This window comes from Argiope bruennichi, chromosome 7 (assembly GCF_947563725.1).
Source record: "Argiope bruennichi chromosome 7, qqArgBrue1.1, whole genome shotgun sequence".
NCBI classification, from domain to species: domain Eukaryota; kingdom Metazoa; phylum Arthropoda; class Arachnida; order Araneae; family Araneidae; genus Argiope; species Argiope bruennichi.
The window spans coordinates 80,720,099-80,737,856 of NC_079157.1; the positions used below are offsets into that span (position 1 = coordinate 80,720,099).

Sequence of the window (17,758 nt, forward strand, 5' to 3'; positions counted from 1 at the left end):
AATACAAACTCTCCTGTAGGAAGCATGTCCCATCATCAGTTGGGGATAGCTGCCCCCATGCCATTTCTGTACCTAACTGAGTGATGCGAACCAACCACCATACTGGTAACCTCATCCTCATATCTGAAGTGAGGAATTTTCATTTGTAAGTCATACTTGATCAAAAAGTATTGCTCTCCCTCATAATTTAAATCTATATCACAAAGTGATCTCATTTATTTTATACGTTTCACTTTTAATACAGATATTAATTAAAATTTACTGGAAAGTGAATTGAATGCAAAATTTATTGTGTATGAATGAAAATTTTTTAAAAAGTAAATCACCACAGAAATTAAAAATTGAAAGAAATACCATATTAAGATTTTGAATTTATTGACATTCATAATGTAAAGGATACAGAAATGCAGGTTCTGCTAGTTTCTTGATATAACATTCTTTGATTTATAAGACTTTGATCAGGAGGAAGAAATGTTTAGCTAAAAGTGAACAATAAGAAAAGTTTTTAAAAAAATTGCAAACTAGAAATGAACAACTAACAATTTGAGGGATTTGTTTATAATAGAACTGTATAGTTCATATCTATAAAATTATCTACATTGTCTGTTATGCAAAATAATGTATTCAGCAGTAAAACATAATTATATTCAATAGTATAGATTTCTTTTGGAATATCATAAAATGGAAAGTATTGGAAATTATCACAAACTATTCAAATGTTTAAATATTCTTCCATGCTGAATTAAAAAAAAAAAAAAAAACCAACAGTATAGTGCATTATAAATGAAACAGATGCTAAAAAAGTAAAGTACAGAATGCATACTTTATTATTCAAAAATTACAAATAACTGATAAAAATTAGATTTCAACAACAACAAAAAAAAACTTACATGGCTATTACTATAAATAAAATATTATGCTATTTTATATTCCATGTAAATGATTTTTAAATAGCTAACTTTCTAAAATCCATTCGGTAGATAATGTCAACTTTTTTTGCATAATACAACTACAATGGAGCATAATGAACCAAGAAGGAAAATGTTATAAATGGGTAATTTAAAATAATATTTTATTTTAATTTAGACAAAACTTTCATTAAATTCTGTTAGAAAAAGAACATAAAAGAGAAATTTCTATTTAATAACAATTTTATTAAATAATGTACCTGAAATTAAAAATTGAAGCAGCATTAATAATTTATCTAAAAAAATATATAATATTTTTAAACCATTTCAACATTTAACTAATTTGCATCAAATGACATGCCAGACTCACAATTAGGGATTGCAATACCGGTATACCGAATACCGGTATTTTGAGCTATTTTTCAATTTTGTAATACCGGTATTCACAAGTTGAAATACCGGTTTTTTGGTATTTACAAGAAATTTTTTAAATTGTCTCCACTATAGGTTCAGGGATCGCCAACATAGCAAAATAGTATACGTTTTTGTTTTTATGTCTCCCTAACGGGCGAAATTAATTAGCTAATTAATGGCTGAATTGCTTAAATCTAAATTAGAGAAACATGGATTATCCCTGAAAGAAAATATTGTATCCATAACGACTGACGGAGCAACAGTTATGAAAAAAGTTGGAAAATTGATTGGTGCAAATCAGCAATTGTGCTATGCTCATGGAATTCAATGACGATGTATTATACCAAAAAAATAAAGAGCAGAAGAATCCAAATACTGTGGATATAGAAACTTCGGATTCCGACATTGAAGAGAGTAAGAGTGAGAGTGATATTGAAATGAAGATAATGACAATGTAATTGTTGAAGAAGATATTGCTAATGAGGATGAAATGTTAACCCATCAAGAATTGCTTCTTATAATTTATAAAGTTCTTATAAATAAAACAGAATACATGTTACTAATAGATTCTAAGACATGTTGGAACAGTTTACTCCTAATGATGGCACGATTTTTGAAATTGAGAAATCCAATCCAAAAAGCAATAATCGATTTAAACCTGTAAATTAATTTTTCAGATAGTGAATTCGACTTAATATCCAGAACTATATCAGCTCTACTTCCAATAAAACTGACTATAGAGACATTATGTCAGAGAGATTTTAATTTATTAACATCTAATGCAACAATAAATTTCATGCTGCAGTCATGAAAGAACAGCACACATCACTATCTGAAGAATTATATATTACATTGAAAAATCGCGCAGAAGAAAGGCATACCGAAACAGAAAATGTCTTATGTTATTTACATAATTATAATGATTTTAAAAATGAAAATGAAAAAGAAGGAAAGAAAATAATAAATTCAAATCTGATTAAGTTATAGTAAATTTTCTTAAAATTTTTTACCCACAAACCTATTCACATTCAGAAGAATTCGTTTATTGAAGATTATGATGACACTAATGTCGATAGTGAAAAGGAATTGTCTCTTGAACAAAAATTAAAATTAGCGATAGATAAAAAAAAAATTTAACGAACCAAAATACAATACAGAAATCAGCTATATCCAAAACCATCCGACGAGAAATTGATTTATTTGAAGATGAGGGATTTAGAGGTAAATACTTCGAAAAAGTATATCGCGCATTGCTAACACTATCACCAACTAGCGTAGATGCCGAAAGAGCGTTTTCGACAGCTGGTAATTTTCACACAAAATTACTTTTCAGGCTTAATGACAGTACAATGGATGCATTATGTTGTTTTTGATCACATTTCAAAAATTTGTAATATTACCACAAACTGAATAGTGATATTTACACTTTTTTTGTGATTTAAATAAATAAGTTGTGACTTTTCTTTTTTGTGATTCTTTATATACTGTTATAATTTATAAGTTACATATTATTTTTTGGGATATTTACATTCTCTTATAAAACTGGCAAATAGAACAAAGAAACATCTGTGTTTTCTTTCTTTTTCTAAAATTTCTAATACCAGTATTAAAACCGGTATCCCGGTATTAAGATTTAAAAATACCGAATACTGGTATTGAAATTTTGGTCCGGTATTGCAATCCCTACTCACAATGTATTTTTGTGGCCACAATGTATATTAGAGCCTGATTGTTGGCATATTTATGTGACAATATGCATTAATGTATGAAATAATACACACATTTATTTATATATGTTATCTGTTTCTTATTATATAAGAGAGTTTCTTATGGAAAATTTACTTTTAATAAATAACTCTGCATAATGTTTTTACATTTTTCTTTTAGTACCAACTGTGTATTATCTAATCAGCTTAGCATGTTGTTTTTTTAATTTTATGCATTATAGTCTAAGCACATTTTGTTCACTTAATGTATACAATTGTTATGTAAATAAATTAAAGGAGAAAAAAAGGCCTCATTTTATAGGTTAGTATAAAAGAACTATTTTGGGTGAATTATAATAAAATCTAATAACCATTGTACTTTTTAAAAGTATTTTGGACAATACCCTGGAATAATATTAATTTGAATTATATGGATCTTATAAAGATAAAATGAAAAAACAGAAATAGAAGAAAAATGCTTTTATCTACAAGATTGTTGCTTTCTTAAGCAATTTTAAACAATAACATCGCTATAATAAAAAGTCAAGATTTAAGTGTAATTACGATTTACACTGATCGATTGAGAGTAGTTTTTCTTCTGTCTCCAAAAAGACCATAAATAAGCTTGAAACCTATAATGAAATGTATAATGCTATTGCCCAGTGAAGCTCCAATGCAGCATGTTATTGGCCATGTTTGCCATGGTCGATCCCAATCAAGAGGTATTGGGAAAGCTCCAATCCATGCACCAAATACTGTCCAAAGTATTATGGAATGCAAATAACTCTCAGTCAAGTTATCAAATCTACAAGAAGCAAACAGAAACAAAGGCTTAAACTTTTACAGCAATAACCATGAAAAATATGTACCAAATTAAACAAAAAATTATAAAAATAAAAAACAATTATTAAAAATTTTAGCTTTTATTCTTAAAGAAATTTTGAACTTAAAAATCAATTAGTTTGAAAGTTGTAATTGAAATTTATAATTTGTTGTCTGAAATATTAATTCATTGAAATATATTGCACCAGTTTTTTTTCTGTGTTAGGGGTAAGCATATTACTACCTTAAAACAATAATTAATTTGATAATTAAAACCACATTATGAAGTCAAAATGCATATTAATATTTTTCTTGGTTTCAGAAATATTAACAGCCAATAGTTTTATAACTGATTTAGCATAACTTTTTCAAAACTGACAGAAATTTCTATTTATTTATCTGGATACATTTTAAAATTTTTGGAAGAGCTCAATTCTAAATTGATATATTTTTATTTTAAAAAAAGGTTAGCCACATTTTAAAATGTCTTTTCATATACAAATTTTCTTCATTTAATTGTGACCATATGTTTATATTGACATAAAGAATGGAAAGTGAAGTACCACGGACAATTAATATATTAATGAAAAGTAAAATTTTTTCATAGCCTTATAAAACATTAGCTATTATAAGACCCAATGACAATAATACCAAATTTTGTCCCTGCATTGCAGACACAAGCATGAAGAACAGAGTTTTAGCATTTGATTTAGAAAGGGGATTTTTATACAGATTAGAAAGACTCAATCAAATGCAGGATGATGCATTAAATTTAGTTCAGCTTAATATTTGTTAAATAGTGTTTAGTTTCTATTGTCAGAAATAAAATTTCATTTTTATCCACAGTATATACTGTTATAAATAATTTCTGTTGTCAACATCTTTTTTTTTTCTAAGTAGTAAACTATAAAGAAGATATTGTTGGATAGAATGTCAGCACATTCAATTTGCATTAAAACAAAATGCTTGTTTCAAAATTAAGCTAAAATAAGAACTCCCATTGAATCCAATACAATCTAATCTAGATTAAATGTACTGTAAATTCAAATAAAATATTTATTTACTCAATATAATTTAGTAATGGCTATTTTTATAATTATAGTAATGTGAACCACTTGAATCTTATCTGAGCGCCTTAAAATTACATTTATTGCTGAGTCATTTGCATTTGATGGGTTTTTTTTTTTAATTATTTGCCTTTCTTTTTATGGTCTAACTTTTTAAAAACTGCTGGAAATTTCTACTTATTTATTTTGGCATTTTTTCAATTTCTTTGAATGCAATAACACAAACTACATGGAAGAATGCTCATATCTAAATGTAAGCCTTTTTATTTTTAATAAAAATTAAGCCACATTTTAAAGTGCCTTTTCATTTAGATATTTCCTTCATTTGTTTGAGACCATATATATTATTTATATTGATAGAAAGAACTGAAAAATGTAATGAGCTTAAAAAGAAAAAAGTGAAAGACGATAAAAAGGAAAAGAACCTGAAAAAAAAAATAAAATAAGAGACTTTCTTCCAAAAGATTGGTGACAACTATATGCAAAACGAAAGTAACAATGGCTTGCAACTACGAGAAATTTTTAAACAGCATCTTGTATCAGGAGAATCGATAAACTATAATCACAAATAGCAACTAGTATAGATATGGTACAATGGCAGCAAGGAACTTAATACAACCTATAAATAATACACTTAGGAAAAAGATATTGAAAGAAAATAAGTGCAAGACTTATTGTTGTACAAAACCTTTATAAAACAACTCTTGTGCAAAATTTTATTTTCCCATGCATAAAATTTGTAAATAGTATTTTGGAGCAAAACTTTTAACTCTAGAAGTTTCATCATTTTTTTTGCTATCACAAAATTGAAATTAGTTTACCAGAAGTAGTTGTTTATGAGGAACTTAAAATTTTTTTTACTGGAGTTAAATAACAATCAGAGTAAAAATTATTCAGAAGAATCTGCCAATTTAATAGCCTCTGTCAAGTAAATCCAGTAAAAGTATCAAAACAAGGTCCAATTTGTTTAAAATTCAGGGTTAAATGCATTACATTATAGATCCATGTTCAAAGTTCTATGGCATTTTAGATTATTTATTATGCGCTCTAACAAGATTTTAGAGCAATGACTTAGAAATGCTGTAAATGCCTCCTTTGATCCAGAAATAATGCCCATACGGCAGCTGATATTGGAGCATCACAATTTTTATGCAGAAATATTCAAATTGACCAAACATTATATGGTAACAAATATGCAGACATAAAAGAAAATGCTTCTGATCCCTAGAAGAATAAAGAGTAAATTATATTACCAAAAGCTGTACTTATTCATAGACAGGCTTTTCCCAAACATAACAATATTTTTTGAATAAAATGTTTCATGATTTCCTGGAATTAAGGATAAAATTCTACCACCCAATAATGTACAAAAAGAAATATTATGAATGCATTCACAAAAATTATTTATGAATTGTGGATTGAATATGTGACAGTTCTGCACAGGTACACTGGTATGAAAATAAATAATTTGTACATTTCAAAATGTTGTCCCTCTCTTGATATCTAGCCCTGAAAGTTTACAAATAGAAATCAGAATAAGAAGTATCCCATTTCTTGCCTTTCCATAAAAAACATTATTTTACTTCTGCTTAAAGCAATTATATTTTTAAAAAATTTACAGTAATAATAGATAATTTCTACAATACTTTGAATGCTCAATACAAGAATAAATTATAAAGCAAAATATAATTATATATGAGCTACGAGTTTTATACATTATTTGAAAAGAAACACATGGGTAAGAAAAGATGTAAAAAATTATGCATGCAAGATGTAAAGAATGAAATTATTTAAAAACATTTTATAAACTTACTTAGAATCGGATAATATCTTTAATACAGCATTTTGACTATCACAGAAGAAAAAATACCACATCAAAGGATATGCAGTCAGTAGTGTCATCAAGACACTAAAATATAAAGTATCCAAATATACCCTGAAATTGACAAAAGAACCATTCATAAATGTCAAAAATTAACAATATTAAAAGCAGTTAACTAAATTTGCAATTGCACATAAAAATTGCACAATTTATAAATTTTTGTGTATTTAGTAGAAAAAGAAAAAAAATGATAGAACTAATTAATACATGTAATTGTTAATGAAATATTTGCACTAAAAATTAAATGTTTGTTGATAAACAAAAACATTTTTCATAGCTGATAGTGTACCATAGTTTCTTTCTTATTTTGGTAGGAATGATTAACTGGTTATGTTATAAAAAGATGCAGGCTTATTTATTAGCTGTCTATGGTATTGATTCCAATCATATTACAGTTATTTTTAGGTATATTTCATTGATGACATAGTTCCTTTAATTTTTTTTCTATGTCATTCAATATATGTATAGCTAAATAAAACATTTGTAGCAAGCAATGTTTCATTACTTTCAAAAGGTAATAATGCAATAAATACTGCAGATGAGACTGATGATGATGTCATGTCCACATTACAACGGAAAGGTAGTGCAGTAGTTTCTGAGGATGAAGGCCCCCTGAGCACCCAAGGGTGGAAGTCTGACTTCTAGCTTGTATGAAGATGACTCCCACACTTTCTTGCACAACCCCTTTTCACAGGGGGGAGGATGGCTCTTTCACACTCCTCACAGATAGAACACAGGCTGCAGAACAACCATGCCCGAACTAGGACTCAAACACGGGTTGTCCGGATCATAGGGAAGACACGCTACCCCTAGGCCTGGATGCCGGCTGTAGATGGGACTGGCACCATTTATGAGAATGGCAACTATTATAACCATTGGTGATTGGTTTAACAGATTTAGAATTGGCAATTTTGATCTGAAAGATGGAAATCACAATGGCTGTTTCATACTGATAGATACAGGCATTATCAAAGTCTTGTTTATAGAAAAACCATGATATATGATACGGGAGATAATAGATACCACTAATATTACCAAGACAACAGTAGATAATCGCTTGATGAGGGTGGGAAGTAAAATCAGCAAAAATTTGAATTCCATATTTATTAATGGGCTGGCTTTATGAACCATATCTTTATGCACAATTTGTCATCCAGCGACATGAAATAGATCCTTTCTTAATGAGGCTGAAGATGAAAATTAGATTTTTTTTTTACCAAAATGTGTATCAAAAAGCACTTGGTTTTGATATCTTTCAAGTGTCACTAAGTCTGGATTTCACCCAAAGGAAGATCTTTTGTCCATTTGATAAGACTAGAAAAGTGTAATCATCTACAACCTCCTTCAAGGTGAAATCATCAATTTTACAATATATCACAGTCAGTTTGATAAGTCCTCATAGCAGAAATTGGCAACTTGACAAGGAGTCATTTTTCATTAGGAAAATGCAAAACCGTTTGTTACACTGCTGCAACAGAAAAGCTATTACAGTTTTATTAAGAAGTTCTAATGCATCCTCTGAATTTCCCAAACTTTGGTGAATCCTACCATTACTTATTCTTGTCATTTAATCCATTAGCACAGACGCAGGGTGTTTCTGACCCTATCCTTTCTTTTTTTGTTTAGTAATTCTATAAATTTATAAAAGTTTGTTACTTCCTATACTTTCATAGGGGAGCTAGTAGTAGAAGATTAAGACAACAGAAATCAATGAAACAACATATTTCATTATTTTACATGTAGGTTGGAAGCAAATTGTCCTCTGCATGTGCTAGTGATTCAGATTCTTTTAATGTTATGAATATGTCAGCTAGCAACATAGATTCAGAGATCTTCCTACTTACAGACAGAATGGTGATAGCTCAGATTCATCATATATTGAAGAAATTTTGGAAAATGGTTACGATACAGAAGCAAAACAAAACGCAGTTTCTGAATACTCCAGAAAATCTGATCGAATCTTTTCCTGCATGTAAAAATGAAAGAAATCGTTATATAAAATGCATTAATTTATAATATGAATAAATTATCTTGGAGTTTATATAGAAAATTTGTTTTATTCTGAATGAGGAATAATAAAAGTATTTTTTGAGTATGTATATAAAACTGAAAAATAAAAAATATGAATTTTCAAAGTGGTATGTTTTTAAGCTTATTTTTCTAAAAAATTTCAAATGTAAACTATATGTAAAATACAGATTTTCTTGATTTTCCAATATTTTTATACAGGAAAAAACTACTTATATTAAAAATAATAAGTTTTATATAAATGGAATGGGGAAAATGGGAATGAATGCAGAAACAGCATGAAAAAAGTGTCTAAGTTTCAATTTTGGACTATTATTAAAAATTGCATTTACATCTTAAATAAGAATATATTTCCATAGAAAAACATATATTCTGATCATATTTTATTTTTATACAAGTAGCCAATAAGATAATGAGTAAGAGGCTGACAATTTGAGGTCAAAATGACCCTGCATGTGTGTTAATGTTCAAAAAATGGATGTGTGCGCTGAAGGGTTATATAAGTTCTATTTATAATCCTTCCAATCTATAAGAAAGAAAAAAAGCACTTCAAAAATATTTTGGAAATAAGTCCCAATAATTTTGAAAACAGGGAATAGCAAGGCTTCCTGAGAGATAACAGAAGGTAATAGAACAGAATAGTTTGCATTTAAAGTAATAAATCAACTTTAAATTATAAACATCAATTATTAATTTCATAGAAAAAAAAAAGGAATGAACTTATATAATATCCTATAAATATTAAAATACATAAATTGTATTCTCAAGAATGATATTACTATAAATACTATGATACTGTAAGAATAAAATAAGTCTGAAACATAATCTAGGTAGACAAATTAGAGTATATTAGGATTTACCAAACATTTATAAGAAAAAAAGTCTGTAATGGTATAATTACAGATTAATTCAAAAGTGATTTATTTTAAAATAAGTTTTTCAAACCCAGGTTATATAAAGCCGCACAATTTTTATATATATATATATATATAATCTCTCCTTACAAGCTGTATAGATGTTATAATGAAATAGTTTTCTCTTTGCTACATGCTCTACTATAGAAATACATGTAAAATATTGCAGTTACTGCAAGGTACTACTGCAGCATTACAAAACATTTCCATTTTGAACCCTCTTTTCTGGTTGAAAATGTTTCTTAAGATAATATGCTTTACTCTCCTGTTTATGAATTATCCCATATATGATAGTTAAATTGATAGCTAATTAGGGAAAATAAAAATAATAATTCCATGAACAGCTGAAGGAGACCATAGGTATTATCTTGCAATAACCTGAATGAAAGTTTCTTCTAACTTGTAATTCAAAAATTAAAATTTACCTCTTATCATGAAATAAACATTTATTCATGGCATTAATTCAGATAATTTCTTTTTAGATAGATTTAAGGAATAAATTATTTCCTCAGCATTGTTCTTTAAAATGTGTTGAATTACAAATTAAATTAAATACTTAAGTCTTTACATGTTAGCAAAAAGATGCTTTTTAGTTCCCTAACTTTTACAACTCATACATCAAACCTAAAAATATTTCAATACAGTTTAAACTGTACGGAACTCTAATTGTTCTGTATAGTTCGATTTCTGTATATTTATGATAGTTATATATTTTTAACAGCAATTAGTTTTTGTAGCCTAAGTATAAAATAATAAAAATGATAGCAGATTTAAAAACAAACTTATTAATTAACTAAATTTAAATAAAAGCCAAAGTTACTTTTACAGGATTTGTAGCAAAAAATAAGATCATACATTCAGTTAAACAAAGAGAGTGCGATATTAAATGATGATAAAGCATCTTACAAATTTGAAGTTACATAAAAGCTTGTTAATTAATCATATTATAGTTATCAGTTTTGGATATATGCCTATTGTTAACAATAAATAATTTCTGAAAATCTAATGATAATCAACATATGTTCTTATAAGAATATAATTTTACAATATATGTTTCAACTTACTCAAAAACTGGTGCTCCAAAAAGGATCGAAAATACATGAAATAAAGCTATACTAACTGTCAAAGCAGTTACACCTTTAGCAACTGAAAATTCCTACAAATAGATGAACATTCTTTTAATAAAGCTATCACATTAAAAACAAATGTAACAAAATTTAACTTGCACCATTGGCAATAGAGAAAAAGAATGAGATACAATATTATATTTTAAAAACAAAATGTTGAAAGTATTTTTTATTTTTAGATCTCAGAATTGTACATTATAAGTCATTAAATAAACGAATATTTCCAACCTTTTTTCCCAACTTTTTGTTCGGAAACTTATCGGCCTTTCCCTCTTCAGAAGTTGCAAAAGGCGTCGAAAATGTTGTTAAAACCGACTTTTTATTTATGCTCAAGGCATTCAAAGAAGAAAATGTACTTAACACAAATAAATATGATATTGCAAATGAAAAATTTTGAAGAATGATAAAAGGAAAAAATAAAATCAGAAATCCTAAAGCAATGTTAAAAAATGCACATCGCCATAAATGAAATGCTTTTTTGGGATGGCTCATCATTGAAATGAAAATTCAACTTCCAGAAGAAATCTTGAAAGTGAATTCATATGAAATGTTTATTAAGTTTTTGCAATGACATTTCACTGCAGATATAGCCCATGAAACAACAACCAGCTTCTTAGATTTTGGTTTTCAAAGATTGACGGTTTGATTGAATGAGGGTGTTAAGGGATTTTTAGCAACAAATGCTTTCGACGGTTGTTTATGTATTTTGGAAGCATCTGAAACAAAACTGAATATCATTATACAACCGTTAATGAAACAGTTAAGAATGTGAATTAAATATTTTATTGATACTGCAATATGAAATTAATTTTTATATTAATGCGATGTTATAGGCTAGAATTTTATCCAACGAAAAATATAAGAACTTAATTATTTAATATGGTTTAATACTGATTGATAGGATAGACGGATTAAGTGGGACCTGAAGCTATCCTATGAAGATCAGAAGCATTCATTCACATTCACAACTGAACACAGTTTTGAGCTTTTTTAAGAGTTAAAATAGTTCAAGAGTTTAAATTTCTAAAAGTCAGTCATCAAAACAAAGTCATTAAGAAAAGAAAGATAAAATTAATTTCATTGTAAAATTATCGATCTGTGTTTTAAATGACGTACTCATAAATACGTCATTTAAAATTTAAATTTGCGTTACTCATAAATTTAGCTCAAATTATATTTTTAAAACAGAAGATTTTTTCTTTTCCTCTCACCAATCTTCAGAAACGAAATAAAATCGAAAAGAAAAAAAAAGAATATTTCTACTTCTTCTTCAATTCGATTTTCCTAAAGAAGTCATCAATTGAATTTGGAAATGTAAATTTGTTGCTGCAGTGGTCGATGGTGGTGGAATCGATTCGCAGAATCTTGGCGTCTCTTATTTTCGCTCGTTTTCCATGGTCGTAGTAACATAATTTCTGGGAATAGTATAGCTTGCTAATTCTTTTTTCTTTCTTTTTTAAAGTAATTTAAGTTGGATGTTGCGTTTCGGTTAGAGACTTATTTTGATATTAGGCCTAATTATGTTCTTTTCGTTCAGGCACTTATGCGCTCAAATATCGATTGTTTTCAATGCTAAAATTTTCTTTAATTGTTATTTGTTTCTTTTTGCTCCAGTTTTCTGATTATAGCAGTAAGTAATTATGAAATAACATAATTAATCTTTCGAAATTTTCTTCGGTTGAGAAATAAAAGGTATTTTCCTCTTGGAAAAAAAAAATTGTCCGATGTAATGATTAAGCCTTTCGGAATTTCTTGGAGAATCGTTATGATTCGTATTTTTTTTAAAAAAAATCTTTGCATCTTCTTTTGTTTGAGTTTTTAAATCGGAAATTAACTGTACGTAACGAAACATACATGTTCTTATTAACACGCAGTAGCTTTTGGTTCCACTAGTAAATTTTGAATTAATGTTAGTTACTGGGTTTAAGATCATTTGTTGAAATAATGTCTGACTTCGGTTTTGATATTCACTTGCAATTTGAATCTTATACCTTCCCAGAGTTAAATTTTTCTTATTTGATCAGTTTGTCGCAATAAAATAAGTAATGTTTCCGCTTTATTCAAAATTGTGTGAATGCGATTCTTATTTTTTTCCCCCTTCCTTTTATATTTTGAAACTTATTTTGCTTACTCAATATAAAGTAAAAATTTTTTTTAGTAATTTTGACCCTTTTCTTTTCATTCTGTGTATTTAATAATTTAAAATCACTGGATTTGAATCGTTTTATGTTCCTACAAAATCTGCAACTGTGCATTTTTGAAGCTGAATATCTAATCTTACTTGCTGGTAATATTTTATTTGAGCCTAATTAATTTCCAGAATCTACTTGTAATACTGTATTTTGCTTTTTTTCAGATGGCTGCATTTTTGAACTCATAATTAGCACTTCGGAATGTAACCTGTAGACTCGGGCTATTCTGTACTTAGCATTCAGAAGCTCGTCTCTACAGGAACGTTACGGAAATGCTGTTAATCACAGTACCGAATACCTGGAACTTCTGTGGTGAAAAAGAAGTTTTTTGAAGAAGCTTAGTTTCATCTTTTATATTAAGTAATTTGTTTGAACATTTGCTCTCCTTATAATTTCTTGGTACAGATTTATATCTAAGTTTAATTAATGAATTTTCTTTTCTAATTGTAGGTAAAATTCTTTAGACAAATTTAAAAAAAATTATTTGAATTGCTGTCAGGGACAACTATAATCTAGGCATTTCTAGATTTTTTGCTTGAAGCATGAAGTTTAGGATGTATTAACAGTAAATTCACTGTCTTATAAATTTTGTTTTGTAACAAATTTTTTGTATAGATTAACTACAATGGCAATGCTCTGATCAGTTGTAGAAAATTGTGGAATTTTGTGAGCAGGCAGCAAGACTTATTTTCATTTATACAAATGCGTGTAAACTTTCTGTTGTAAAAATCGTTAAGATTCTACTAAGAAGCAGTTAAAAAGCTTTTATTGAATAATACTTAGTGTCTTGTGAAATTCTCTGAATGGTTTTTGCAATTTCATATCTTGAATACGTATGAATATGATTAAAGAGTTAAATAATATTGTCTATTTCAAAATAGCTATGTTCACACTGAATTTTATAAAAATAATAATAATAATTTTATTTCTTTTCTCCTGAAAAAGAAAGCAAGTTGAATTCAGTTATTCTTTGAAATAATATATAATTTAAAAACTTTCATTTTATATTTTTTGTTTTGCTGATGAAATTCTTTCAAAAAATATATATGCATTTTGAAATATGTATATTTGAATGTAGTAAAAATTACATTTTCATCCAAGATTTTTAAAAATGGATCAGTCACCCCTGCTGTTATGTTAGCATGAAAACTATTTGGTTTACATTTCAGCCTATAAATGTATTTATTTTTCATTTTCTTTGTTAAGGATTAAAAATTAAATTTTTTAAACTTTAAATGTACTTTCTGGAAATTTAAGGCCTTAAAATAGCTTTCATAACAGGGACAGAAGATTATAAGTTGAAGATTCCATTTTAATATCTATATGCAGGTCAGATGCACTTATATTTAATCATAAGTCTTACTAAAATATAGAAATAAGGATGCATGGTTCAACTCTTAAGATATTTTAACATCTCCATTTAGTAGATGTTTATCTAAATTTAGAAGAAGCATCTTAATATAAGTTTTCTAAAGTTGTTAAAAATGCAGTCCATATTTTAATTGCTAGCATTATAATTAGATTTGTTAAAAAGGTAGCATGTGATTAATATAAATTCAACTAAAGTAATTGATTAATCGGAATTAAGGAATTCAAGACTTCACAAACCTGTTTTTAGTATAATGGTTCATTTTCTAAAATTTTATATAAATTTTGATTGAAAATATATCTAGCCAGGGTTATTTTTTCAACCATCTTGCATTTTAATTGGTTGGAGAGAAATCAAATTTTTGGCACACACTAAAATAAAATATTTTGGCTACAGATATATTAATTTCAGCTTTCTCGTTTTTCTGTTGATTTGATTTCATTATATCATTCTTTAATTCTGTTTTGATTAATTATCAAATATAAGAGCAAGATTTAAATACTTTTAATACCTGTAGACAGCAGCAGCATGAAAACATTTCATTTTAGTAGATAAAAAAATGATAAAATGCAAACATCTGCAGATATTTTCATTTTAAAAAAATGAAACTTGATCAATAATAGAAATTGCTTGGCATGCTAATAGAATTCAAAACTAGATTTTTTATCAGTCAAAAGTATTAATAGGTGAAAAAAAATTAGTATCGTAGTTCTACATTGTTAGGTTTTAAAGCATAGAATATTTGCACCATAAAGCTGTGTTATAAAGTCTTTTAGAAACTGGTGTAGAAAAATTGTATAAAATGCACTGTTATGACGAAAAGCATCTATTCTTCAGGGGTACAGAAAAATTCAGAAGTACAAAAGACATTGCAAGTTATAAAAAAAAAATTTGGTCCCCAGAATTTTGCCTAGATTACGATTCTAAAAATTTTATTCTTTTTCTGTGAGATTTGAAAAAAATGCTCATCAAAATAATTTAAATTTTTAATTCATCCCTGTATTCTGATTATGGTATGGTGTGTACTAGCTTGATGATTATAACTTTTACAGAAATAAGAAACTAGTAACCTCCAGATATCGGTCTCAATTTATTCTATTGTATGTAGCAAGTAAAGAATTGTACACCTGTAAGAAATAGCTATTAATGTCAGTTTAGATATTATATAATAGACATTATTTGCATATCTTGTCTGTTCGATCATTTTTTCATTCTATTTGCAATGGAAGTTATAATGTTGTAATAGCTTTTTATTTCTGTTATCAAATGAGTTCATCCTTAGTCTTGGTTTTCACTGAGTCCTCCCCACCCTGCTTTTTTGTGATTTTACCATGTTTGCCTTTAGATGAACAGATCAAACTGAAAATCATGTCTGCACATTTGAAGATTTTGAACTTGCACATTTATGTTTTCATGTTATTAGTCTATGTAACTGAGTTTACTCTTGTGCTGAAATAACATTATTACAGAAATCCCTCCCCTAATTGTTAGCGGGTTCGCTTATAGTGGGTATATGGTGTCGAAGTCACAGGCCTCTAAACATAGCCCACATACATAAGCAATACACAGCATCCCACTAGTAGTAACAACAACCTCAGCACACAAAGCGGCCAGACAGAACTCAGCAGCAGAAGGAGGGAATCCACTTAGTTATTCGCTAAGGTCTCTCTAAAACTTGCTATTCTTCATTGACTCCCTGCTTTTGTCAACTTCTGATTCACTACAATATGACTGTCTACTCCACACACGATTTGATGCTGCTTCAATGCTTGTCTTCAAAACTCGGCGCACGATACCAATTCTCAATCTACTAATTGCTTGAGCTCCACTCAACGTTTCCGCTTCGTTGGGCTAATTCATCATTGACTTACTATACGAGCCTTGTACGATTGGCTTCGGCTTAGACAGCCGGCCTTTTATAGCTTCTGGAGCAGGGCAGAGATTTTCGAAGAAGCAAGCATAATTTGTCTCCTAATGGTCCTATCGCCAAAATTCTTGAAGATACTAGTATCATCCATTTTGTCTTTTGTTTAGCATCCAGTAGAGCTGAATGTGAAATTATCTTTCCTACTGTGGAACTGTGATGGGAAGCAGCATTATAGATTCATAACAATGTTTTTAGCTTTCCCTCTTCTTTGGACTGATGGGAGTTGATACCAACTATCTTATTTTATTCAAGTTTTTGGTATAATTTTCTGTACGTATGTTTCTAATGTTGAAGGTTATTGTAGAATAATGAAGGATTTTCTATTTTTTCACCTCTTTGTTGCAGGGATTTTAACATGTATACTTGAACAAAGATTTGTTTTAGTATATATAAAGAATTTAATCTGGAGGTAGTTGCTGTGTAAAGTATCTATCATACGGTCTTTGCAGGGATGTCTAATATTCCTAGCTTCACCAAATCAGTGTTTGCTATTTTCAAGTATACCAGATCGTGTTGAATATCCAAGCGACAAGATAATTTTTGTTGATTTTATTTGAAAATCTATGTAGCTGTTTTCTTAATGGGCTAGATCAGCATAGTTGCATGCTCTACATTTTTTACTGAAATCCCCTGCCATGATGGCTGGTGAATTTATAAATTATTAATTCAGAATCTAAAGTGAGCATTGCATTGTTTAATAGATTCAAAAATGAAATAAAATCACTGTTGTAAGGAATGTAAAGTGGCTGCTACAAAGTGTATCAGCATAATATATAGTGGTGGCCAAAATTGTGGACACTTTTGAAAATCTTCATGTTTTCTAACTTTGTATGCTTATAAAAAATGTTACGTTTCACAAAATGCAAGTTCTTGCATATCATTTTAAAGAGAATTTAATGCTGATTTCAGTACAAAAAGCAAAACTTAAATATTTGCAATACAAAAAAGTTATACTTTAATCTGAAAAAAAAAAAAAAGGAATGAAGTGGATTGTAATTTCTAACTTTCTTGACCAATCATTGTTCCTGTACTGGAAACTAATCAAATATTAATAACTGTCAGTAGAAACTGACAGTTATAAGTATTTGTTGAGTCAGAGCACAATGACTTGTTAAAAGTTGTAACTAGTCATTATTGTGCTCTGTTCTGTAGAAGGAAGACTGTATTTTATGTAGTCAAATTACAAGCAAGAAATCTTGTTAAACGTTTTAATATTTAGTAGCAATTTTTGTAAATATTTCTAAAATTTAGTCAATGTCATCAAATAAAAGAACAGATTAGAAAGAGAACTAATATTATTGTGTTACAAGAATGTGGTCTTTCCTATGCTGAAATTGCAAGACAGATGGGTGGTTCAGTGACTACATTTGGATTCCGAAAGTTTTGTTTACGATATCAGGGG

At 28.3% G+C, this 17,758-nt stretch overlaps 1 protein-coding gene across 1 annotated transcript; it reads right to left on the minus strand.

The window, feature by feature from the left end:
- Positions 1 to 372: 372 nt before the first annotated feature.
- LOC129975935 (phosphatidylinositol-glycan biosynthesis class F protein-like) lies at positions 373 to 11,797 on the minus strand. The gene is made up of 4 exons (XM_056089232.1): positions 11,097 to 11,797; positions 10,806 to 10,897; positions 6,731 to 6,853; positions 373 to 3,833 (listed from the first exon to the last, which is right to left on the minus strand). The coding sequence occupies exons 1-4, from the start codon at positions 11,361 to 11,363 to the stop codon at positions 3,596 to 3,598; spliced, it is 720 nt and encodes a 239-aa protein (XP_055945207.1). The 5' UTR covers positions 11,364 to 11,797; the 3' UTR covers positions 373 to 3,595.
- Between the last annotated feature and the right edge of the window lie 5,961 nt (positions 11,798 to 17,758).